At 39.6% G+C, this 26468-nt stretch overlaps 2 protein-coding genes across 5 annotated transcripts; both read left to right on the forward strand.

The window, feature by feature from the left end:
• The first annotated feature begins 911 nt into the window (after window positions 1–911).
• Window positions 912–3265, forward strand: si:ch73-335l21.2 (RING finger domain-containing protein). Of its 4 annotated transcripts, none has more exons than XM_053233651.1 (3): window positions 912–1292; window positions 2165–2182; window positions 2372–3265. In XM_053233651.1, exon 3 carries the CDS (start codon window positions 2381–2383, stop codon window positions 2990–2992), a length of 612 nt encoding a protein of 203 aa, XP_053089626.1. In that variant the 5' UTR covers window positions 912–1292; window positions 2165–2182; window positions 2372–2380; the 3' UTR covers window positions 2993–3265. The 4 variants fall into 4 exon arrangements, with proteins under 4 accessions (XP_053089626.1, XP_026791699.1, XP_034159401.1 ...); XM_034303510.2 differs by having other exon boundaries at window positions 917–1292; window positions 2165–2219; window positions 2294–3265; XM_026935898.3 differs by lacking the exon at window positions 2165–2182 and having other exon boundaries at window positions 913–1292.
• A 4826-nt stretch (window positions 3266–8091) lies between these two features.
• Window positions 8092–25947, forward strand: dvl2 (dishevelled segment polarity protein 2). The gene is made up of 15 exons (XM_026937145.3): window positions 8092–8686; window positions 14741–14810; window positions 17407–17552; window positions 18728–18834; window positions 18966–19095; window positions 19274–19364; window positions 19451–19520; window positions 19910–20049; window positions 21012–21088; window positions 21175–21242; window positions 21430–21552; window positions 21743–21874; window positions 22077–22253; window positions 22470–22688; window positions 24084–25947. The coding sequence occupies exons 1-15, from the start codon at window positions 8526–8528 to the stop codon at window positions 24608–24610; spliced, it is 2238 nt and encodes a 745-aa protein (XP_026792946.1). The 5' UTR covers window positions 8092–8525; the 3' UTR covers window positions 24611–25947.
• Window positions 25948–26468: the final 521 nt, after the last annotated feature.

The following is a 26468-nucleotide window of genomic DNA, read 5'->3' on the forward strand; positions in this document are numbered from 1 at the left end:
TGATACAGCTGTTATTGTTTACTTGCTTTTTACTGTAAATCTACAGGAAACTGATTGCTTCTTCCACATGTCCTAACACTTCAAGTAAAAGATCTGTATCAGAACAATGTCTCTTCACCCCATGCTGACTTCCCCAAATTTACCTTGTGAGTGTAACTCTGACAGTCATTTCTGGGTCTAACTGGTTGGGCTTTTACAGTCTTTTTGGCAGCCCAGGCGGTCTTTGTCTGAAATTAGTATGACCTCATTTTTCAGGAAGCACAAGTGAAAAAAAAGGCTTTTGATGTAAAGTGTGTATTCAGGGGTCCTTAAAGACACAGAGCTTCTCTGCTTTAATTTGTACCAAAATTGAGAATATTTAGTTTATCATAAAAGATTATTTTTCTTTTTTGTGCCACTAAACATATACTTCCAAATTTCAGACGGTTTTCAATGACTTGTACAGTACTTCAAGCCACAGTCTGTTAATGTGTGATCATCTGTTGAACTTGTTAGTACAAGTTCTTAGAAGTGGAAGCACTTGAGAGCTAAAGTGCCTGTACCTGTGACTTGGTCAAACTGAGGGAAGTTGAGGTCATGCTATGCTACTCTCACTCCTGAGCCACAAAAAAGAAAGAAAAAGGCAGAAACTGGGTGAAAAAAAGAATAATCTGAATGTGAGTCATCAATGGCCGAAAGTGCAGTGTCCCCCCACACTGGTCACATCACAGAAACATGACCTATGATCACTTGGCAGCTGAAATGCTAACCAACCTAGTGGAAAACATACATGAAGTCATTAACTGTTGTTATAATGATTACCCAAACACGATAACCCCTGTTTTCCTGTTAGTGCAATGCTTTTTATGGTTTTCTGGATAGAATAAAACAAACTGTGTATTAGTCATAGGACTATATTCCAGGTAGAATAGAAATTTAAATCACAAGCTTGTCAAATGATGATGAGAACTGTATATTAACTAGAGGAGAAGAAATGAGGCATCAAAATCATCACTGCTCCCTCTCCTAGAAACCAAACCATCTCTAGGTAATAAATGTCAGGGAAACTTGCCCCCTTGGTAGGACACAAGGCATAGGATCAAGGGAATTAAAGAGGGCGGTAGAGAAAGTGAGCTTACACATAATCCAAAACATACATGTGTTCATAAAAGCATGAGACTTGACAGAGGTGACACTGAAGGCTGAGTATATATTTTCTTTTAATGTGACGTATAAAAATGGACGTGCTGCTCAAATGCAAGAAGAGACACAAGGCTTCACTGGAAAAGTAGGACCAGTAATTCTTTGAAAAGGTAAATTTAATCTCTTTCTTAAAATAACATATGATCATCTGGCTATGGTTCTTGATATCGACTGACCTACTTAGATTTAATTTATTATTTATAACTCCACAAAGTATCCCTGGTATTTCTTGTCTGCCTCGTCCTGAACACTGTTACAACTATTAATCCTAAAAACTATTGTAGCAGAGGCTGTTCTACTGCCAGTTTAGAAATTTGTGTTCTAATTACAAGATGGAAAGGCAAGTTTTATACATTTTAACAACAGAACTGTTGACTGGATTAGCGTATAGCTTCAGACCTGGGAAACTGTTGTTGAACACATTTGCAAGCTTTACCAGTCCACTGACTCTATAGGGACATGTACTGCTAGGTAGCTCTCCCTCTGAGTGATGGTTGCTCTGGCAGTGCCAGTGTGAATTGAGGCTTGGGATTATCAGTCTAAAACAGAAACAGACAACATGCAACAACTAACAGTACTCCAGAGAATATGATGTATGGTTGTGTAATGTGTTCAGTCAGTACCTATCTTAATATATCCATATAGCTATTTACAGTGAGCAGTCATCTTCTCAACACACACACTACATACTAAGACACACAAAGTTTCTACTTCTGACTATAACATTTTTCACACAATAGCTTTCATTACAGACTGCAGTGTCAGATTGAAAATAAGCAGAAAATAAGAGAAGGACGGTCTGTGGTTAGAGTTAAGAAACTCTCCAGTCAGCACAAGCCATTGCCAATTTTTATGTGGAAACTGTTTCAAACATGCTTGTTTTGCACTATTAAAACAAATTTCAGACCGGAAGTTTGGAAATTACAGATAGTGCAATAGTTTGAATTTAGTCCACCTTAAATGATTGTTTCCTGTTTCTCAGTAACAGTGCTCTTTGAGGGTAATCATAAAGCCACACATTTTTAACCGTTTCACAGGTATGAGATTTTTACACAACTATATGAGTATATGACTTTTCACAGTACACTAGTAACAATCCTCTTCTTTACAGCTCTGTCTAACAGACAGGGTTCCTTTCAGGTTCCCAAATCACATTATAGATCTCAATCTCAGAAGTTTCCATCCACAGTCTACCTCCATGTCAGTGGCCCCAGTACCAGTTGCAACATCTGCCAAGGAGGAAACCTCTGCCAGCGGGGATTCCCCAGAAGTGGAATGCCCCGTGTGTTACCAGGAATATGATAAAGATCGCAAGCTCCCACGTATGCTGGAATGCCTCCATGTCTTCTGCACAGAATGCCTTCATAATATCCAGCTGTCCCCTGTCCACCCACCCGATCCCAACAGCCCTCCTTCCATCTCCTGTCCCTTGTGCCGCCACTCCACCCCACTAGAAGGTGGCGATGCACACTCCCTCCCGTGCAACTCCCGTATCCTCGCTCAGCTACCTCCTGTAACTTTTCGCCTGCCTGTGTCAGTCTCAACCCGGCTGGCTACTGTCACTCAGAGAGTGATCCTGTCTCTGGAGTCACGGGATGCTCGGTTTATTATTTTACCCACAGTCAGCCTACGGGTGGAGCAGATGGGCGAGGGCACAAGCACGCCTGAGTCCATAGCAAGTACAGTGGAGGGGCTGAGGAGGAGAAAGAGCCTGATGTGTGTCCAGATGTTGGTTGTGATATTCTGGATGCTTTTTGTCCTGGCCTGCGTGGTGGGAGTGCTGTTCGGCCCTAATTTGTTCCACCACTGAAAGACAGAACAATCACAGAATTCGTCTATCATATGTAATTTAATGCAAAATTAGCAAAATAATTCAGTTAAGCATACAAAACCTCAAAATCTACTGTATAGCATCGTATTGTGTTTTTTATTTCTTAATAAATTTGACATGTTTTGATTTAGCATACAGTGTGACCACTAATTACTACCTTCACTTTTGTAGCCTTAGTTCCATTGCCATAATCTCTTAATCCATATACTGTGTAGTGGCTGTCTAAATATCAAAATAAACTGGAAAATCAAAGTTCAGTGAACTCCATAGTCATTTTCCCAGTGTGCACTGTTAAGTCTTTCTTTATAAACTGCTGAAATTCAGACATTTATTTCACATATTTAAATGAATTCCAGTCTTCTTCCCTGAATTGTCATTTTAGGCATGGAATTGAAATGAATCTATTCATACTCAATTGACTGCAGTAGTAATGCACAGTACTAAGGGAGTTAAATAAGCATTACATGGTGCCCTCTAGTGGATATTATAGAAACAGTCACTTGGGAGGCATTAACACTGACTCTTGGATGACTAATGGTTCTAGCTTCATTTAGTGAAACAGCATGTTGAAGGATATTATTTAGAACCTTTAAGGGTTCCCCAACTGATGAATATTTTTGTGGTGTTACATTTGATCCTTGTTTCACATTTGCTATAGTTCAGTATTCATTAGTCCTAAAAGGTACCAGTAGCGCATAACCACGAAACCTGGTTTAACTTGTGAAGGGCTGGATAATGAACCATTTCATTTCTGTATTGTGGCCCTAGGGACTTATTGTTTCTAAAAGTATGTGATAAAACCAGTGTAGTTTTAAATATTTTAAAACTTTTTTGTGATGTAAAGATAAGTCTTTTGTGATGTAAAGATAAGTCATGTCAGAACATGTTCCACCCTCAATGTCAAATTACAATGTATAAAAATTAAGTCAAAAACTATCAGAAACATTTTAGGGAATAATAGAAAAATAAAGGAAAAATAAAAAACTTACAACAACTTGGTTGCTTAAGTGTGCACACCCTTTTATAATTGGGGATGTGGCTGTGTTCAGAATGAACAAATCACATTTAATCTCATGTTCAAAAGTAATTATCATACAGCTGTCAACAATGAAATTGTTCTGATTAACCCCAAATAAAGACCAGCTGTTTCTGTCAGATTTTCTTCAAAAGGTTTCGATCAGAGAGAGGTACATAAAATTTCCAAAACATTAGATGTACCATGGAAGAGCGTGAACACCATCATCAGCAAGTGGAGAAAATGGAGCACCACTGTGACATCACCAAGAACAGGACGTCCCTCCAAAATTTATAAAAGAACAAGACAAAAAATTAACAGGGAGGCTGCCAAGAGACCTACAGCAACATTAAAGATGCTGCGGGAACATCTGACAAGTACTGATTACACTCTGCATGTGACAACAATCTCTCATATTCTTCACATGTCTGAGCTATTGGGTAGGGTGGCTAGCCCTTTCTTACAAAAAAACAGCCAAGCTCAGTTAAATCACCCCAAACCATGTGGCAAAATGTGCTATGGTCTGATGAGACCAATTGCGAAAGCTATAATAATTCCATAATTCCGAAAGGTATGTTTGGTGCAAGAAAAAGCACATCACCAAAACAACACCATATCCACGGTGAAGCATGGTGGTGGCAGCGTCATGCTTTAGGGCTGCTTTTCTTCAGCCAGAACTGGGGCTTTTATCAAGGTGGAGGGAATATACAAATACCGGTTGATTTTAGCGCAAAACCTTCAGGTCTCTGCTAGTAAGCTGAAGATGAAAAGGAATTTCCCCTTTTAGCATGACAATGACCCAAAGCATACATTCAAATCAACAAATGAATGGCTTAACCAAAAGAAGATCAATGTTTTTGAATGGCCTAGTCAGAGCCCAGACCTAAATCCAACTAAAAATCTGTGGGGTGACCTGAAGCGGGCTGTGCACAGGAAGATGTCCTCACAATTTGATGGATCTAGAATATTTTTGCAAGAAAGAAGGAGAAAATATTGCCAAGTCAAGATGTGCCACACTGATAGACTCTGATAGAGTGGTGTAATATAATCAAAAGATGCTTCAACAGTGTAATACTTTAGGAGTGTGCACACTTATGCAACCAGTTATTATTGTAAGTATTTTATTTTTCCTATTTTTCCCTAAAATGTTTCTGATAGTTTTTGACTTAATCTTTATACATTATAATTTGACATTGAGGGTGGAACATGTTCTGACATGACTTATCTTTACATCACAAAAACCTGCCATTTGAACAGGGCTGTGTAGAATTTTTGTACCCACTGTACCTCATTACTTGTAGAGAAAAGTTTAGATTATATAAATATTCCTTAATTAACTCCATTTAAACCATCTTGGTTTCATTTTTTTGACATAAAAAAAAACTCTGCCATTTGAACAGGGGTGTGTAGACTTTTTATATCCACCGTGTCTTGATTATAGGTAGTCTAGTCTATTGTTATCAAATGTACATTAAAACTAGTGCCACATGGTCCTTCACTTTTTTTTTTCACTTAATTACTTTTTTTAATAGAATTTTGGCGCTGACATTTCAGTTGCAATAGCTCTTAATCCCACTGTCCTTCTCTCTGTGTGGGTCTCGTGTTTAGATTTTAGGACAATGTATTGCAAGGGAGGGGCAAAAGAGCAAGCTAGGATGGCACCTAATTATGCATAGGACAAAGTTGCATTTGCAGAATATCTGATTTGTTCCTTGGTGCTTAATGACATTACTGTATTGGCATTATGTTCCTAATAGCTACTGAAGTGATTTGGTCAAAACAGCCGCAATATAACAATAATGGTAAGTCAACAAGAGTTCGATTTGACTCATTAAATTGGCATGAATTGAGCAGGAAGAACAGACCTCTCAGTGAGGAGCTGGGGTGAGTTGGAGTGGCAGTTGTGGTGGCAAGGTGACTGCTGCCACCATGTTTCATCCTTGTGGCCACATCTATACTCATAATTGAATCGCTATGAAATGATATTATAGTAAGCAAACTAAAACACATCTAGATGATTTGCTTGAAGACAACTAGATTTGAAATCAATTAATTTGTGGGCTATTAGCTACTACGAGATAGTCGTTAGTTAATGTACCGTTAGATATATTTTATATATTTAGTATATTTGGGCAGGGTAGGATAGGAATTTAATTCCTACAATTCTTTTTCCACAGATGAGTCCATTAGCCACAATCTACAGAGGGTGTAGACCCTTCAGAAAAATAAGGCTGATGTGCTACAACAGGCTGATCTGCTTGTGATATATGGAGCCCTGGTTTTCCCTCACCTGGAACATTATGGGTTTTTTGATAGATGAATAACTTATGGCCTGAGTATGCATTGGCCCAAATCATTAAATACTAAATCAATAAAAATATCATTCTGGGTATAGCAAAGAAGGAAAAAGCAATAAAGCACAATCTACCTGAAATAACCTTTCTGCCTTGTTTTTTATACATAGAATGCAAAGGTTTTCTTAACCTTATTTTAAAATGAAGAAATTAATATGATTAATGAAAGTAAGGTTTTACAGATGTTCATTCATTAGCATAAAGAGCAAAAAATGGTCAGAAGTGTAGGTTAAGATGAATATTGAAACAATAAACATGATATTTCTGAGTGTTGTGTAAATGTTAAAGGTTTCCTGGGGTTGTTTTATTTCAGTTAATTTTGTCCATGTTAGCAATGTTTTGTGTTTATTTCTCCATTTCTGTATTTTTACTGGTAATAATGAACGCATACACTATATATCATTCCCCTCTCCAGGTCAGTATTTTATGTTTAAAGTTTTGTGAAAGCTGTTTTCCTGATCTGACTGGCAAACTGCCTGAGAGTTTCAACCTGTTTAAACTTTTCATGCCTTAAATAAGACTTACCAAAGTAAATATATGTGCATGTTTAAACAAATCGAGAGTATGTCAATAGGAGTGCAAACTTGCTAATAAATACAAATGAGATTCTAACATGCAGGCTCTGCTGTAATGGATTTTCACTAGGAAAACACTAATTAATAAACATGAACCCAAGAGAGTTGCAAATTTGTGCACTCAATTGTATGTTTTTCGATAAGGTTTCAAGTTTTACTCTTAATAGGTATAGCACACTTCTTAAAAAGAAATGTGGTTTATTAGAGAGTCCCTGTTTCCAGTGGTCCAGTCCCATGGACTGTATATTCTGTACTTGGCACTCTAAATTCACATGACATTGCATGTGTTTACTTGTTTTCAAATATGAAATTTCAGGGAATAACATAGTAAAATTAACCTCTGCATGTTTTTTCATATGTAATCACATGTGAAGATACACTATTTTGCCAAAGGTTTGTAGAAACCTGACCAATCACTCCCATGTGTGCTTGTTGAACAGCCCATTATAAATGTAGGCCTCGTTCGCTATTATAACAGCATCCACTCTTCTGGGAAGACTTTCCACTAGATTTTGGAGCATGGCTGTGGGGATTTGTGCTCATTCAGCTACAAGAGCATTAGTGAGGTCAGGCACTGATGTCAGGTGAGGAGGTCTGGTACACAGTCAGCGCTCCAGTTCATCTCAAATGTTAATCAGTGGGGTTGAGGTCAGAGCTCTGTTCAGGACACTCGAGTTCTTCAACTCCAATCTTGGTAAACCATGTCTTCATGGACATCGCTTTGTGCACAGGGACACTGTCATGCTGGACCAGGTTTGGTCCTCTTAGTTGCAGTGAAGGGAAATTGCAATGCTACAGTATACAGACATCCTATACAGTTATGTGGTTCGAACTTCCAACACACATGGGTGTATGAGGGTAAGGTGTCCACAAACTTTTGGCCATATAGTGTATGATTGCGTGTAAAATGTGTGTAAGGGAACTGTTGCAATGTTATTCATGATGCTTGAAATATCAACTAGCTAAAAGGATTTCAAATGAAAAGGGTGATACTGTCAGGACGTGGATTATGCCGCATTTTTTTTTGTTTACTATTTCTGTATTTATTAGTGATACACTTCAGCATGCTGCGACATTGGGAGATTGGGAATGTCTAGGTTGGGAAGCAGGAGCCGGTCGGGAGCGCGCGTGCATTTGGAGCTGCGTTACGTCACGCGCCGCGTTGGCCTGCGCCGCGGAGGAGCAGCGGGGAAGCGCCAGTTCCCCCTCCACTGCTGTTGTTGGAGAAAAGTTGTTGCGGTGGGGAGCTGGCCTGCGCTGCCCGAGCAAAAGTAGGCGTCTCTTCTTATTCTCTTTTTAAACAGACATCCGTAGAGTTAACCAGCAACACCGGGATGCGTGTTCGAGTGTAAACAAACGACAGAGGTAGGGATTTAGGATTTCAGCTTCGTGTTTTTTTTCCTTGTTAAAGCTTTGGCTGAAGAAGTGTTGCTCGGCAGACTGCGACTCGGGTCGCCCCCTCCTCCTCCTCCTCCTCTTCCACCTCTTGTTAGCTAGCTAGCGTTAGCCGGTTAGCTCCCTCTGCCATACTTCTGAGGAACAAGAGGGGGGAAAAAGTGGTTGGAGAAATGGCAGAAACCAAAATAATTTATCACATCGACGAAGAGGAGACGCCGTATTTGGTGAAGATTCCCATAGCGGCGGAGAAAATCACTTTATTGGATTTCAAACAAGTGTTGAACAAACCAAACTACAAATTCTTCTTCAAGTCTATGGACCAGGACTTCGGGTGAGTGAGGGGGGGCCTCAGTGTGTGTGTGTGTGTGTGTGTGTGTGTGTGTGTGTGTGTGTGTTACCGTGCGGAGGATGGACACGAGCTCGCCAAGCCTAGCTCTACAAAGTCACCAGAAAAAAGTCTACTGTTCTCACTGTCCTTTACTATAACAATATGCGGTAAATTGTTAGTTTGATAGAGAACCATGTCGGGTTTTGTTTTACAGGAAACACTGACAGTTTCACAGGCATCGAGGAGACCGAGCTTTTATAGTGCATTGTTTCAAGGTAGCAAAGAATCAGTGCAGAAAACTTCTCCAACTCCTCTTTTGACCAAAAAAAAAAAAAAAAGTGCATCTGAATTATGGGTCTGATTCAAACTAATTATACATCTGAAATCCATTTAGAAAGATGTAGGCTTGATCAAAACACAATCTAATTAGATAGATGTAGTTTATTTGTCCTGTTTGTTTGGTTTAAATGGCAGACGGACCCTAGTAACCTATACAACATAAATGATACAATATGTGTGTAAAGGACAAGTGAGGTGCAGCCTGGAGAAAGAAAACACACACTCATGATCTGACCAGAGCACATTAGGTTTGTAGACTACATCTGTAAGGGGGGAAAAACTTTTTGGCAAGTCTGAGTCCTAATTTCAATTCCTCTCATGTGTGTCATATTGCGAATCCTCCTTTCCTTACTTTTAAGAGTGAATGCCAAAAGTCTGGGCTCTTTTCTTCCTCTCTTTATCCTGAATGTGGCCTGATGAAGCTCATGCAGCAGACCTGTCAGAAATGTGTATCACAAGGTCCAGAAGTAAACTCTTGTCTAGTCTGGTGGATAATCCATGTGAACTAACTAGACAAAACCTTCTGTAGTGAAGAAAAGTGTTCTCTAAGAGTCAGATCTTTAGTCAAATTTAGTCCATTTGTACATAGTTTAGTAAGTATGTTTATTTGTCTGGGGCCATGTACAAAAAAAAAAAAAAACATTAATGTCAAATAAGAAAAGGTGCTTTGCAGCAGATTTCCATCTGCAGCTCCTTAGCAAGTAAACAGAGACAAACAATACTGAAAAAGTACATTAAAACTGTATATTAATGAAGCAGAATAGTCTACATAGTAGTTATCAGTATCAGAGATTTAGGACGCTTGCCCCAAATCGCACCACTTCGTTGACATCCAGAAAGAACACACTTATGATGCATATGAAATCCACAATCCTGAAAAATACATTTGGGAATTTGAGGTCACTACTCACTCAGTGTTTTTTGCGATGCATTGCGATGACCAGTTCATCTTTTATTGTCCATCCAGAGATGATTGAAGTTCACGGTCATTTCATCAGTCCTTTTACCTAAAACAGACAGTGTGGTAGATCATCACCAATACATGTAGTGTGGCAGAGCTACTTTTAGACTACTTTAGACTATGCAGCTCCACCTCAGATGACGTAGACTGTAAATATGATCAGTTTTGCTCAGTTTAAAGTCATTTTTTTTGCTCCACATCAGATAAAACATTAAAGCTGCTTAATGATACTAATAACACTTTTAAATATCTTTTCTATGTAGTCCGTTTTGATGTAGCATCCACGATCCATTCCTGCAACTCCATCTGGTATAATCAGTCTTTGCCAATGTTGCCAGTGGTTTTCAGTAAGAGATATGTCAGTCTGCTGTGTCTGCACTAGTAAGGAACTTTCCATCAGGTACATTAAGGATACCCGTGAGCATCCTTTGAACCCCAGGATGAAACTCGGGACACACTGCAACCTACATGGAAGACTGGAAGTGTACCATTTGGGACGCAGATTAGTAGTATTTATAACGAGCCTTTAGTAAGGAGACCAGTTAAATGAAGGTAAAGAAGTAGTGATTAGAGCATTTAAATTGCAAGCATAGTTTTGTATTTCCTTGTAGTTGTTTTCTGGTTGCTCTGTGGTGTCGAGTAGCGTGGGCCTGGTGTGTGTGTGTGCGCGAGCGCATGTGTGTGTATGTGACGTGTGTTATTGTTGAAGTGCAGAAATGCATAGATGGGCTGTAAGGTGATATGGTGGTGGAGGGGAACGTAGGGAAGTAGGTTCTCTCTGATGCTGCTGTTTTGATTTGCTCTGTGCAGAGCCAGCTGTCAGCCTGCCTGTGTGTGGTAGAGAAGGGTTGGAGTGGGGTGTGTGTGGTGTCGGGGGTGTAGTGGAGTTGGAGAGAGGCCATTTGCTGGGTGTCTGGGCAGAATCAACACGAAGAGCGAGACAGAGAAGGGCAGAGCGAGAGAGCATGAGAGAGGGAGAGAGTGTGCCGAAAGGATGGGGGATGGTTGCCGATGGTTGCCACTTTCATCTTGTCTCGTTCTTAATGTATTTTCCGCAGCACTGTAGCCTTGGATTTGAGCAGGATCATTCCTCTCCCTCTCTCTTCGATGCATATCTCTGTTCCCACATTCTCTTGTGCTTCAGTCTATTTTTGCACCACCGTATCTCGTATCCTAGATTTACACAGTACACTGGAGTGCATTGAGCTCTGTGAGTATGAGTGATCTGAACTTTTTGCCACTAAGATCAGGGGATAAATTGAATGTCATTTTGTATGAAAGTTTCTTTCCTTTGCTGAGGAAACGAATTCCATCCTGTCTGAGAATAACAATGTCAGAGTAATATATTAAGAGATTTTTATTATTTTTTTTCCCTCCTCAAGTGTTTCAGTATGTCCAAGGTTTTAGGGCATGTTCGACAATACCAGATAAGGCTCATTAGCGTGTTTTATTTTTTTTTTAAAGGAGAACAATGGTCAATCACAGCATTGTTGGTTCGAAGAATTCTAATGTGCTACGTGAAATAGACTGTTGCCGATTCAATTAGGCTGCATTGCACTAGGAGGAATGTGGCATCAGCCTCGGTCTACAGCCTTATCTCCTTTTCAAACCAAAAAGGTTCATTTTTAACTTGTTAGTAACACTTGTTTGATTTTGATTTTAAAGCCATTACGCAATAACATGCTAAATACCGCAATCACACGTGTTAATCTGCCCTCATGTGTACATGATGAAAACATCCTTGTTTGTGTGTGGGTGTAATTTTATTAGCAACAGGCTGAACACAACGTCACTGCGGTAATGTCTGGATTCAGTACACATGCTTTCACACACTGATGCTCCTACTGAATAAAAGCCCACAGTGTGGTTTTATTTTTTATCATCAACATGATCCATAACTCAGTGTTAGTGATTGAGAAACTTAATGTCCTATTGGATGTTTTTAGTGTAGCCAGACTAAAATAAACACATTGGCACAATGCATTGACTCCTTCAAGTTAGACAAATCAACAATTCTCCGCTCGACAGCAAAAAATAAATTTTTAGTCTAAATATAAACATATCACAGATGATAACACACATGCATATAAGTGAAGTATATAAGAGTATGTACATTAATTTTGTGTGCATTAGTTTAGATAGATCTTTGTGTTCTAAATCTCTTAACAAAAAAAAAAAACATCTTGTACTAGAAGCACCGAGTGCATGTGCACATCAATGATCTGATTATTATCTGATTTGGAAAGTTACCAGATTATTTAAGTGTTCATTTAAACAACATGCTACACTAATCTTATGTAGGTTTAAAGCTGTTTTCAGTCCATTTACTGGGTGTCCGTCAGGTTTTATGTATAAACTGTTATGTTTAACAATTTATGGTGAACAATTTAACATAAATAATTTATGTTTTGATTTTCTGCATTTGCACATGTGCATTTATTCATATATTTATCTTCAGTAACCGCTTCATCCTGGTCAGGGCTGCAGTGGGCGCAAGGCAGGAACATTTCCTGGATGGGATGTGGGGAAAAATGTGCACATATTGCATGTATTACAGGACTCTTATGCAGGTTTGGAAAAGTTCAGAGAAACCTTTTGATTAAGCATGGATAGTGGTCGCCCTATCGTTGGGAGATTACGAGGTTGAATCCTGATTATGTCACAGGCGTCCATGACTAGCAGTCTCGGGAGAAAATTTAGCCATGCTGTCTGGGTGTGTGGTATGGCATTACTTTTCTCCACCTGTCAATCACAGTGACACTAACCAATCAGTCATGTAACCAGTGAGCTTGTGTATGCTGAAGAGGGCAGCTGGCACTTTCTTCCAAGAGTGCCACGTTGCCCTGTGACGTTGCATGAGCAGCAGTTTGATAAGATGTAGCGGCTGGCTTCAAGGGTCTTTGAGGGAGCACATGCTTGCCCATATCCTCCCTATTTGGTAGCTGGTGTGGGATAGCGGAGAGCTGGCTGGTGGGTGGGAATTGGCAAAATGACCAAATTGGTGAGAAAATGGAGAAAAAAAGAATAAGCATGGATGTTCAGTTGTCAAAATAACACTGAATATTAACATTCTGAATCTATTAATTTGAAGCATTTCTTTTCTGCATTAATGAAGTTTGCCTATTGCATATCATATTTCACATATTTCATATTTCATGTTATCCCTTTTCGTGATGCACAGGTAATGATTGGGAGGTTTACTATGTGCTACTGCTCAAGTATGATCAAGAATTTGTAAAGCAATCCGATTACTGATGCATACTGACCTTGACATTTCTTGCACATGTAAACACAGGCACAGTAAATTTCTGAGGGTTCTCTGTGGTGGTGGTCATTTTTAGCAAAGGTTCATTAGATGTTCTACAGACAGATGACAAATTAGAGAGAAAACCATTAACTCTGTTATGTCGTGCAGGGGCATTGTACTGACATGATTTGGATCCACCTTTCCCCTTAGAGCAAGGGTTCTCAGTGACCCCATTTTAAAAACCCCAAATTCTTGTAGCGTGGTTGAGAACCTATTCCTTAGCAGAAAGAAACACTGCACATTAATACAAAGCTCCTCTGACTAATCACCTTTATCCTATGATGAGGCGTTTCTACACTGATGGGAGTGTTCTTTTCCAGGATTACTGTGTGTGTTGTTGGAACAACAAAGAAACATAGTGTATGCAGACTAAGAGCTACTACTTGTCTTGGTATAAAGGTTGTATGCTAGAAACGTTTTATAAATGACAGTATTTATGGGGGGGCACGGCAGCTTAATGGTTAGCATGTTTGCCTGTGTGTGTGGAATTTGCATGTTCTCCCTGTGCTTTGGATGTTTCCTCCGGGTACTCCGGTTTCCTCCCCAGTCCAAACACTAAATTGGAGTGTGTGTTTGAGTGTGTGCGTGATTGTGCCCTGTGATGGGTTGGCACCCTGTCCAGGGTGTCCCTCCCCGAGTCCTCTGCGATGGGCTCCAGGCTCCCCCGTGACCCTTTGTAGGATAATCGGTACAGAACATGGATGGATGGAAATTACAGTGTTTATGGCATGAACAAAGTTATGTGCGAAATGACAAAAAAAAAAGGCTTATTGCTGAAGATATGTGTTGAATCCCCCCATCTTCTCCCCAATTACCTGCCAGTTCCCACCCACTGGCCTGACCTATCATACGACAGCTACCATCAGCGGAGGGTGAAGGCTAACGTGCTTCCTCTGAGACACATGAAGCCAGCCAACTGCATCTTCTTGAAATGCCATTCATGCTGGGCATTGTAGACCAGCGTAAAATGCTGTCTGCCCTCTTCTGCATAAACGAGCTCACAGGTGTCCAGGATATCTAGCGTCACTGTGACTGACAGGAAATTTGCGTTAAAAAAAAACATTAAGCCATGTGGGTTCACCAGGCTGATACTGAGTAATCGGTATCAAGGCGGTTGTTGACCTGAAACAGAGGGGCAGTTTGATTTGTTTTGCTAAGGTATTGCATGTTCTGAATGTTCATATTGACTGACTCGACAAGATCATGCATGCAAACAAGGGATAGAAATTTTCTTAAAAATGTCACAATTATGGATCAGCAGAAGCTTGCAGAATGCTAGCTGTTGCTATGAGGATGAGGGTAATGGATCAGCGTCGGGTAATGGCCAGTATTCTGAACTTTAATGTGATTAGTGATCTTTATTAAGCAGTAATCCACCTGACTAACTCATTATCATAATAGTCATTATGATCAGTCCTTTACTTATTAGTCACTGTACTTCTCTTTCCAGAGTGGTCAAGGAAGAGATTTCTGATGACAACGCTAAGCTGCCCTGCTTTAATGGAAGAGTGGTTTCCTGGGTATGTACTTGACTCTGCTGTATCATCTTTCCTGCATTTCCATGGTATTCTTGTTTCTGTTGAATTTGGGTTTTTCCATTAAACCCTTCCTTCATTTGCTGTAAATAGAGAGTTTACCGTACTGATGTGCATCATAAGTCATAAGATAAAAGCTGGAAAATTTCACTTTGTAGCAGAACTAGTTTTTCCTGAGCATTTCATAGGAAATGAGTTGAGTTTGAAGACTTTACCTGAAATCCATAGTAAATCTGAATCATTTAAGTGAAACACTGCAGTGTTCTGATAGATCCACCATTTCACCCACAGTTGTTTAGCATCTTAGTCTAACCTTAAAGAGCTCTAAGTGTCTGTCTCGGCCTTTCACACGGAGACTGAAACCCAGCCTGCACTAGAAGCTTCCAATGAAAAGCGTGTTCTCAAACCAAAAGGCTTGGATGAAACTAAACCCAGTGAGACAGAAACGCTATACCAGCATCAGGATATTTCATGTTCATTGGAGAGAGAGTGCACAATAGCCCAGAATCCATTAACCCTATTAAAAGAGTTGGTGTGTGCATGTGGCTTTTTTCGCCTCTGTAAAGGTCCTCAGCCTCTCATCTCTCAACTCTTTAAACTGATTTCCTTAATGCTTTTGATCCAAATCATTTGAAAAGAGTAGGTGGGTTGATTAACATTTAGGTAAATATTAATGTTTTCATCATTTTATTAGCTAGTGTAGTTAGTAAAGCTAAGCAGTTTTAAACAGCCTCAGGCAAAACTAAGTCATTTCTTGTATGTTGACAGCTATTGAAAGGCTGATTTATTTTATTTATTTATTTTTTTTGGAGATTCAAAGACACTGGATATTTGTGACCTACAGCCCTGTCTGTGCTTTTTCTCACTTTTCAAAAAGCGTGTACACTTGGGCTTTGGTTAGAGGGTCAAATCAAATATCTTTCCATGTACCCAGTGTACCACACACTGTATATGAACTCTTGATCACAAGAAGATATTTTCATTTCATTCATTACATATAGTTCATATGCCTCATGCCAAGAGTACACAATTCTGTGTGACCAAGAGAAAGAAAAATTGTTATGTCTTTTTTAAATGTTTTTTGTTATACTCATTACTTTAGTTGATTGGATTATTGGGTAAGACACAGCGCTCATTTCTGTTTAGGACTGATGTATGATTTCTGGACGAGGTTTGCCCAGGGTAGCATGGAGACAAAACACTTGTGCACATTCTGTACTTGGGGGAAGAAAAAACAAACAAACGAAAACATAATTACTTGAAACAACTAACACTGAAAGTCTAAGGGCAGTTGTTGAATCTGTCAGTACATTTTTAAAACATGACTGTGATTTCAAAAGTACACCCACCCCACTTTAAAGGTTTTGTGGCTAGAAAACACTGCTCATGAAGTGAAACTAAATAAATGTAGAAAATATTTTGTGTTTGCCATTTATCCTGTCATCACACCCCCGTATTCAAATGCCACTGGCCGCTGGTTGACCTGAACTAATCACTGGTGAGAGAAAGTTACAGACAGAAAGGCATGTTATTTTATTTATTTTCCATTAAAAACTATTTAAAGGTGTGTGATGTTTTGGTCATCTCAAATACTCAACAGACTATTAATTCCCAGGAGCTGATCATGACTTTAAAAAATCCTGCTGTGTTTGTGCCTTTGACAAAACTTAATGGCAGAAAGTCTTTAGCTATTCTATAACACAGGCTGTGTTGTTTCTCTCACGTCTTTGTTTTCACTCTGCGTGTGTTTAAATGTGAGCCGATTGAGTGCTGTACTTGGGGAATTAAAGGCTCACTGAAGCATTATAACTGGCTCCACTTTAATAAATGCTCTTTTGAAACCAGACGTGTGGAAAGTGGCTTCACTCACACTAACCTTATTTCACAGGGTTAAGAAACGTTATTTAATTGTATGTAGTACAATTTATCAGATACATTTACATACTCCTAGTGAGAAAGCACCTAAACTGAGCCTCAGGCTCCAGTGTGTGAATGATGTCCCAGCCGGTATGAACTGGAACGCTTGACCTGCTCAGTAATTACAGATTATACCTCCATTACTTTCTTCATGTTGCTTGTTTATCGCTGAGCTTTGGTTGATGGTAAATGCATTTGAAGGTGTCTGCTTGGCACTCAATGCCGAAGTATACTGCTTTCCAGGAAAACAGTTTCCTTTGTATGTTTTCACTGCTATGGTATGATTTAAAACCTCTCGTCTAGCCTACCGGCCAACCTCCCACCTCTTCCTGGACTGTAAAATGATACATTTTCACCGATCTCTCTAGTGTGGAGTAGATGACAGTGTTTCCATCTAATAAACAAGCACAAATATGTTTTTTGACATGAAATAAGCTGCCCCGCTACCTAGATGAGCTGACAATACAATCCTCGACTCATGCCTAAGACCAACCCCCAGTATTTTTAAAAATATGCTAGTATTTGATTATTAAACTAGCTTAAGTTCATAAATAAATAAATTTATGGTATAATACAGCTTAAATTTGTTTTAATTAAATAATTTCTGGAAATTTGCTGTATATGTAGTATATGAAGTTTGTCTTAATTATCTTTTTATTTTCAGCTTGTGTCTTCAGATGTTCCTGCAGCAGAACCTGCGCCGCCTCCAGTGGAGGTCCGAGCTCAACCGTCACCGCCTCCTCCCCCCCTTCCGCCTCCTCCAGCTGAGAGGACCGGGGGCATCGGAGACTCAAGACCCCCCTCATTCCAGTAGGCATCTTCTCCACCTCTTTTAGACTCTTTTGCTTTAATAGTGTTGACCCAGGGATTTGTACCTGGCACAGCATCATGATCTCAGTCAACAGTGTTATTTAAAATTGTTGCAATGAAGGTACAATATTTACACGTCTTTATTCCAGCTATGCACCACTGTATCGGACTTTGCCCACACAACTTGCTGGCACAACTTGCTTCTTTGCCGAAGTTGGAACAAATATTTATAAATACTTAGATCTTAAGTATAGATGTGTGGTGATGTATGTATTACATATGTATTTCTGTTTTTAATAGCGAGCTTCACAATGAGCATACTAAGTATGGCTTGGGTTGTGCCTTGCTCAAGGACATGACAGCAGCAGATTAGCCGAATCATAACCAATCTAATCATGCCAACTGGTATAAAGAAATAGTTCATCGAAAATCTAATTGGTGTCTACTGTTTTCTTCTTTAGTTTTCTTCTCATTTACTTTAAAATATACTGTTAAGCTATGCAAATTTGTCTAAAAAACATTTAATAAAAAATTTGGAAGATTTACTGTATTTCTTGTTTTAAATTCATTCGCAAAACTTCCAGCTTTGCTGTGTAAATTTGCATTCAGGAACTTTGATTATACAAAATTGCAGTTATTCAAGATGGCTACACATTATAGCATTTAATGACAAGGTGAAGCTTTCTGTATTTTTCTAGATTGCAGTACGTTATATTGTCCCCTAAACCGCATTTGCTAGTGTCTGTGACTACTAAATAACTGGATGTTGTTTAAGGCATATAGTTATGGAAAAGGTTTTGGGTGGGACAGACTTTTCAGCTACATTGGCCTCAAACTTCCAGTACAAACATAAAGAAGCAAATGTCAAACTCAAAACATGGGTCTTGAGTGATCATCTACATTTGGGGTAATTTAAAAATATGGAAAATTATTATTAATTTTTTTAACCAGACTGTTCCTTTTAATCACCAGGTTTCCCCACTGATTCCATAATCTTAACAACTTGGATCTGCACAGCAAATACTTCACACACTAACAACAGTGTTGCCATGTTTTGCTAATAATTTGCAGCCTTAGGACCATCTTTGATCATTGTACAGTTTATACATGTTATTTAAAGTTGCAAGCTCCATGGCATGAAATGAATGCATGTGTGTGTTTACTTGGTGTTGCAGTCCGAACGCTGCAGGCAGTGTGGAGACGCTGGATGAACAGACAGAGACTGAGTCTGTCGTGTCCTTCAGGAGAGAGAGGCCTCGCCACAGAGAGAGCATGGAGCACGGTGAGATATGACCCGTGTCTTGTCAGATACAAACTGTTGATCTGAATATGAGTAACAAACATCTATCTCAGTGTTATATATGGCTCATTCTTTTTTTTTCCCCTGCCTCTTTTTTTTAATTTTTACTTTAGGGTCACGTATGAATGGTCAGTCACGTATGGAGAGGCACTTGGCAGGTTATGAAAGTGCCACCACAGTGATGAGCAGTGAACTGGAAACCACCAGCTTCTGTGATTCAGATGATGACGACACCATGAGCAGGTTAGAAGCAGAGGAAAAAAAAAAAAAAAAAAAAAGAAAGGAAACACTGAAGCATGCCCTCTTATTTTTCCTAAAGACTGACCCTAATGAATCAGGGAACTGTATAATTTTTAAATGCTGTGGTGTTTCTGATTTCTGTTGTCTGTGTGCCTGATTCTGAGGTTAATGTTGTGTGCAGGTTTAGTAGTTCAACAGAACAGAGCACTGCCTCTAGACTGCTAAAGCGCCACCGCAGACGCAGGAAACAGCGTCCTCCAAGGCTGGAGAGGGTACTGCACATTTATCATCAGACACATGGATCTGAGTTTTTGCTTTTCTGCTTTTTTTAAAAATTATTTTTATTACTTCCTTGCAGGCATCATCTTTCAGTAGTGTGACAGATTCAACTATGTCTCTGAATATCATCACAGTCACTCTCAACATGGGTTAGTATGTTTCAGTGCATTCCCACTCATGAGCTTTCCTCTTGGCACAAATGTTTTGAGTTTTATCACCGTATTATTTTAGGTTTACTTATACCACAGCACTGTTGAATTCTCATCTGATTGGTCAGAAAGTGTTGATTACATTTCTGTAAGAGCAACTCTATTTCTGTACCTGAAACGATAGGTTTATATTAAGGCGCTTTGCCTCAGGCTGCATCATACCACCTTGCCATTGATTATTTTCCTATAACAGCACACCCTGTTGAATTTATTCCTTACTTATTGTCCTGGTGCATATTAAAGATCTGACTGCTGATTTCCCTTAAACGTGTTTGCTGTTTAGCCAACTGCTGTGTGTTTATTTGCATGTCTGTGTATGTGTTTAACAGAGAAGTATAATTTCCTGGGCATCAGTATTGTGGGACAGAGTAATGAGCGAGGTGATGGAGGCATCTATATTGGCTCCATAATGAAGGGAGGAGCAGTGGCTGCTGATGGGCGAATCGAGCCTGGGGACATGCTGCTTCAGGTGAGACAGAAAGCGTGTGAGAGTGTGTGTGGGCAAGAAAGGGAAGGTGGGGCAGGGATTATTGGAAAAACAGGTGTAGGTGTGACTAAAAGTGTGAATTGCCCAAAATTACCATCTGTTAATTAATCCCTCATTAGTTCGTTGTCTCAAAAGATCATGGGATTGTGTTATAGTGTGTGGTTTGAATTTCAGTTATACCCACAAAGAAAAGGGAGGGGTTTCAGATTGGTGGATGTGATGTCAAAATACGGCCCTGTTGTACACTCACTGAGCACTTTATTAGGAACACCTATACACCAGCACATTCATGCAATGATCTAATCAGCAAATTGTGTGGCAGCAGTGCAATGCATAAAAGTATAGTTTAGGCTTATGGGCCCGTTAACACCAATGCCACAGCCTATTTGAGTATTGTTGCTGACCATGCGCATCCCTTCATGGCCACCATTTACCTGTCTTCTAATGGCTACTTCCAGCTTGATAATGCACCATGTCCCAAAGCAGAAGTCGTCTCAAACTGGTTTCATGAACATGACAATGAGTTCAGTGTTCTTCAGTGGCCTTCCTAGTCACTGGATCATGAAAGTGCACCTGAAAAATCTGCAAGAATTGTGTGATGCAATCATGTCAACATGGACCAGAATCTCAAAGGAATGTTTCCAACATCTTGTGGAATCCATGCCATGAAGAATTGCGTCTGTTTTGAGAGCAAAGGGAGGCCCTACCCAGTCTTAGTATAGTGTTCCTAATAAAGTGCTCTGTGAGTGTATTAGAAACAGGATTTACAGCCCTGTAAAATATGGCTATAGATGAACAGTGGGTCTGAATGTAAATGGCTTATTTAATGTGACTGGGTATCTAATTGAGTGTACTGAATGTGTTATAGTTGGTCAACTTTGCATAGAAAGTGGTGTAATGTTATTATATGATATTATAATGTAAAATTTACTCTTTCTTCACAGGTGAATGATATTAATTTTGAGAACATGAGCAATGATGATGCAGTCAGGGTACTACGGGAGATTGTGCACAAACCAGGGTGAGGCATCTACTTTTTGTGAGTGTGTGAAGACAAATGAATATGTGTAGTGTTACATGGCTTACATGTTCCTAAATGTATTTCAGACCCATCACTCTGACAGTGGCTAAATGCTGGGACCCTTCACCTCAAGGCTACTTTACACTTCCACGTAGTGAGTCACTTCAAATTCAATTGAAAATTGCATTGTATTCTATTAAGTGATTTTATGAGGGTCAGATTACCTTATATTGCATGCTGATTGAATTTGTAACTTAGCGCATCAGCCTGACAGGAAGTACGTAAAGAAAGAAGAAATAATGCATGAAGTGAGAGGTTTCTTGTTAACCTGTTTTTGCCAGATGAGCCTATTCGACCTATAGACCCTGCAGCCTGGATCACTCATTCAGTAGCCATGACAGGAGCGTACCCACCTTACCCAGGCAGTACAATCACATCCAGCTCATCTGTCACTGAGACTGAACGTATGTATATGCTGTATCTAAACTCTTTTCCTGTTGGTTATCTTGTCAAAGTTTATTAGTTCTTTCTCATTCTGATATTCAAAACTACTTTTTATCCTAAGTTATTCTCAGTGTATGTCCAAGTCCCTCTTTTTTTTTTTTCAATGGTAATGGCTTTCACATATCTGTGTCTCATGTTATTTATCTGCAGGCTTTGATGAGTTTAACCTGTCTCTTCACTCTGATATGGCATCTGTGGCAAAGGCTATGGCCTCTCCTGAGTCAGGTCTAGAAGTGAGAGACAGAATGTGGCTAAAGATCACTATCCCTAATGCCTTCCTGGGTAAGGAATAGGTTTTGAATAAGATGAATTCCTAGCTAATTACTGTTTTCTATATTAGAAAACAAATACATTATTGGTTTACATATAAATAAAAATAGAGATTACTAACAGTATATATTGGATTAGATTACTACTATTTTTGATTAGATAAGCAAGGTCAGTCTAACAGGCTTAATAGACAATAATGATATGGTATGTGCAGGCTCCGACGTGGTGGAGTGGCTCTACCACCACATAGAGGGCTTTCAGGACCGCAGAGAGGCTCGTAAATATGCCAGTAACCTCCTGAAGGCTGGTTTCATTAGACATACTGTCAATAAGATCACTTTTTCAGAGCAGTGCTACTACATCTTTGGAGACTTCAGCGACTGTGAGAACTGTGAGTGCTACAATTTGGTTTCCTAAATCAAAATTGTAAATAGTATGTTTATTGTGAAATACAGCACTGTTATATTAAATCTGTGATCACACTTGTATTAATGTTGATTATAAAACTCAGTGAGGGAGAGAAATGTAACTAACACTGTACATATAAGTGGAATTCTTACAGATTATCATTTCTCTTTCTCACTCCTGCTCTGTTCTTAAATTTCAGACATGGCCAACCTGTCCCTCAATGATAATGATGGTTCCAGTGGAGCTTCAGACCAAGACACACTGGCCCCTCTCCCATTACCAGGGGCAACACCGTGGCCCCTGCTCCACTCTTTCCCATACCAGTACCCACACCCATACTCAAGCCAGCCACCTCCATACCACGAGCTCTCCAGCTACAGTTACGCCCCTGGCAGCACGGGTAGCCAGCACAGCGAGGGTGAGAAACCACTTCTTCTCTGAATCTGTATTTTTTTAATCTGTAACTGTATATATGAGAGGACGCTGTAACAGGGATTTGGAAGTGAAGCCAAAATATCTATAAGGCCCTCTAGTGGATGGCTGCAGTGCAATTTTTAACCCCACCCATTCCCAAGTTAGGGAATGGGAAAGGAACTGAACTTACATTTACATCTCCCATTATTTTAGGAAATGGTGTTCTGTCATTTTTACAAGTTCAGTTGACGCTCAGTATTGCTCCTTACCGTAAATGTGTTTTGCAGGAGTTATTTGTTGATAAAAGCATGTGATTGAGGTGTTTTGGACACGACAGTTGAGTCTTATGAACGAGCATGCACTTTCCAACATGCACCTAAAGCTCGTGACAGTTCTGTAGCAAAGCCATGTCTTGTTTTGATGTAAACTGTTGTAACAGACTCTCAGTGGGGAGTTAATTGCAGTTTTTCCAATATGTTTCTCATTTTTGATGTCTAACACTATAATAATAATTTATTTATTTCATAATTAATAATTAAAAATTTCGTAATGATTTATTGACTATATGACCTTAACTAACACATGAAGTAGCTTGTTAAGGTTTGTCAGTCATTCCTTTTAAATGAAGTCCACTGGTGGAATGAGCGGCGCATAAAAGAGTGCACTTCTCCATTCAGGGTAACTCACTGCAAAAATGATTTAAAATGCTTAAACTGATGGATGTATTCAACTAGGTAGCAAATGGCAGCCATGACCCAAAGCTCTTTCTCTTGAGAATAGTAAAATCATTTTCACTAGGATGTTGATACAGCTAAAATGTAGCATTTACATATTAATTAATAACGCTGTAATTGCCACTTTGAGTTAGTCAATGTGCCGTCTAAAGTTGCCCTACAGGTATGTCAGTGTGTGCACTCCTGTCATGAACAAGTTCTGTGTCCATCACAAATACGGGGGTGGGGAGGGTGGGCAAGAGGTGGACTCACTGTGCAAACAGTCATTATCCACTGCGAGTCTCTGGCTCCAGTTTTCGCAAGATGAAACCTCCCATTTAAACCAGAGGCTTAAAAATCGCACAATAGGAATAAACGGTGAAATGTTGTCTGCTCATGTGTATAGGCAGTCATTCTAATGCACTGGCTTCAGCCAATCAAGAGCTGATTTGGCCAGCTGTTTTATAAGAGGGAAAATGAGATAAATAGTACTGTGACCCTCTTTGAATTGGAGTTATACAAAAGTATTTATCACTTCACAGATGTTTGAGTGTACTGCAGCATTTGGATATATGGCATATTTAAAGGAAGAGTTTGTACTTTTTGAAGCCCTCTGCTGCGTGACTGACAAGTTTGGATGTATGCATTTTAATGACTTATGGTTTCTTCTTGCTCCGTGTCTCCAGGGAGTCGGAGCAGTGGCTCCAATCGGAGTGAGGGTGAGAGGAGGAGGGGTAGTAAGAGTGGCAGCACTGTGGCTGGCAGCACACGTGACGACAAATCTCCCAACGGGGGTGACTCACGCTCTGGCAGCGGCAGCGAATCTGAATACTCGGTGCGTAGTAGCCTAAGGAGGGACCATGGCTCAGCCACGCCAAGTGAGCACAGTCATGCTAGTCAGCGCTCGCATCACCGGGCACCGCCCCCTCACCTCGCTCCATACCCACCTGGCATTCCCATTCCATACAACCCCATGATGGTAATGATGGTACCACAGCACCCACATCCACACCCAGCATTGGGAGCTCCTCATCCGCAGACAGCTGGAACGCCTCTACACCCAGGCCTGCCTCCACCCAGTAATCCTGGAGGACCTCCTGGAGCTCCACCCACACGTGACCTGGGCTCTGTCCCACCTGAGCTCACAGCCTCCAGGCAGTCTTTCCACCTGGCCATGGGAAACCCCAGCGAGTTCTTTGTGGATGTCATGTAGGGAAAGTTAACACAGGATATGTGTGTCTGTGTGTGGGATGGATGAGTGAACCAGTGAGTGATTGAGTGAATGAATGAAACCTCTATGTGACTTCATCATGTAATAACTGTGAGCCTCATTCAGTAAGCGACTGAGATGTAACACTTGGTATTGCTGCAGGATAGCTCTATATAGTTGGCATCTATCCTTGCCGGCAGGAACAGGGTTTCTGTATAAAGCTGGACGTCTTGCACAACTCAGATTTAGCACATCAAGTCATTTTAAAGTAAGTTCATTCTCACCAACAAAATGCATCAGGGTCTGGCCTCCCTAACTGTGCTGTTTTTTTTGTTTTTTGTTTTTAAACATTTCCAAACATTTCCTGAGACTTTTTTTCCTGCAAATATTTATCAAATTATGCAGGGAGCACTATACTCTGAATAACATAGGAATATCTCTGAGGCCTCTTTATATCCTATGAAAATATTTGCCTTGGCAAAACTCATCCTGCCCAAACGTTAGTTCTTTTGATCTCTAAATATTTGTTTGTGTTTCTGCATAACCTACCTGCAGAGGTGTGTTTTCATTTGTATAAATAATGCAGATTATGAAAATCATGTTTTCCATTAGATACTCTTTTCACAGAAAAACTAAGTCAACAAGCAGACAATTTAACTAGTATTTTTGCATTTTACAGAAATAAAAAATCAAGTTCATAAAGGATTCTGGATGTTTTTGACAAGGCAGCTATGAAGTGGTGTTAGTAAGTTGTATTTTCTCAAATCCTTGCAACCATGAGCTTCCACAGCTGAAATGTTTAAACATAAGGGGAAGCTTTCTAACATTATGGCATCTAGTACTGAAGGGCTGTTCTTTACAGTACACCTTTGCAGTGTGTAAAATGCATTAATAAATGACGATAAACTAATGTGAAACAGGGTTTGACTTATAGGATTATAAACAATTTTTTGAAGGTCATTTTCTCTGGTACTGTGGACTAAAGTTGACTGAAGAGTAATCATGGTCAGAAACGTTCACCATCAAACACAGCTGCATATGTTGGCAGATTAGAGTTGTGGTACAGACAATGGTACTTGGAGAGGGAGAGTTAATGCCAAAAATGGTACTTATGCTGGGTAGAACAGGCAGTTTTTATAATCATATTTCACATTTCTACTCATTTTTTTGTTTGTAGACTGACAAGCATAATCATTTTTGTATGAATGAATATATGGATATAATCAAAGCATACAGGTGCTAAATGAAGATTGAACAGAACAGTGCCACTTTTGGTGCCATGTTGTTTGTTGTCACTTTTATGTTTCTTACTCAAAATAAATTTGTAATAGAAGAGAACATTTCTGGACTGATACTTTTTTTTTTTTAACCACAAATGCACAGATTGTATGATATAGATTTTGGACCTAGCCAATGCCCTACGTGCCCATTTGAGTTGTGTCAAAACACACGAGAAAAAGTACAGTCAGTTCTTAGTCACTTTATTAGGCATTGCATGACTTCCTGAAAACCCAAGAATTAAATAAATTACACTGTAGAATTTAGCAGCAATATAAAATAATGTCCTTTTTTATATAATAGCTTTTTTTGCTTATTGTGTTGCTTTTTTGTATTGTGTATTAAACAGGATTTAATGCTTATTTTTATTAATATTTTATAACAATTTTATTTTATTTGGCCATTATTCTGATAGCTGGTAAGGGTCTACAGTTCCATCCTGACTGACTATGCTCATGTGGGCTTCCTCAGGATTCTCTAGTTTTGTCCCAAAAATATGCTGTAAATGGATTGGCTACCCTCAGACAGGATTTGGGTGTGTGAATGTATGTGTACATGGTGCCCAGGGATGGACTGGCATCCC

The sequence above is a fragment of the Pangasianodon hypophthalmus genome, chromosome 4, assembly GCF_027358585.1.
Source record: "Pangasianodon hypophthalmus isolate fPanHyp1 chromosome 4, fPanHyp1.pri, whole genome shotgun sequence".
Taxonomy (NCBI): domain Eukaryota; kingdom Metazoa; phylum Chordata; class Actinopteri; order Siluriformes; family Pangasiidae; genus Pangasianodon; species Pangasianodon hypophthalmus.

Excerpts from the sequence above, each read along its gene's own strand:
- si:ch73-335l21.2 (XM_053233651.1), top strand. The coding sequence starts at position 2,381 with ATGTCAGTGGCCCCAGTACCAGTTGCAACATCTGCCAAGGAGGAAACC.
- dvl2 (XM_026937145.3), top strand. The coding sequence starts at position 8,526 with ATGGCAGAAACCAAAATAATTTATCACATCGACGAAGAGGAGACGCCG. Across the intron at positions 17,553-18,727 it reads TCAAGACCCCCCTCATTCCA|TCCGAACGCTGCAGGCAGTG; the intron begins GTAGGCATCTTC and ends TTGGTGTTGCAG. Across the intron at positions 19,521-19,909 it reads CACAGTCACTCTCAACATGG|AGAAGTATAATTTCCTGGGC; the intron begins GTTAGTATGTTT and ends TGTGTTTAACAG.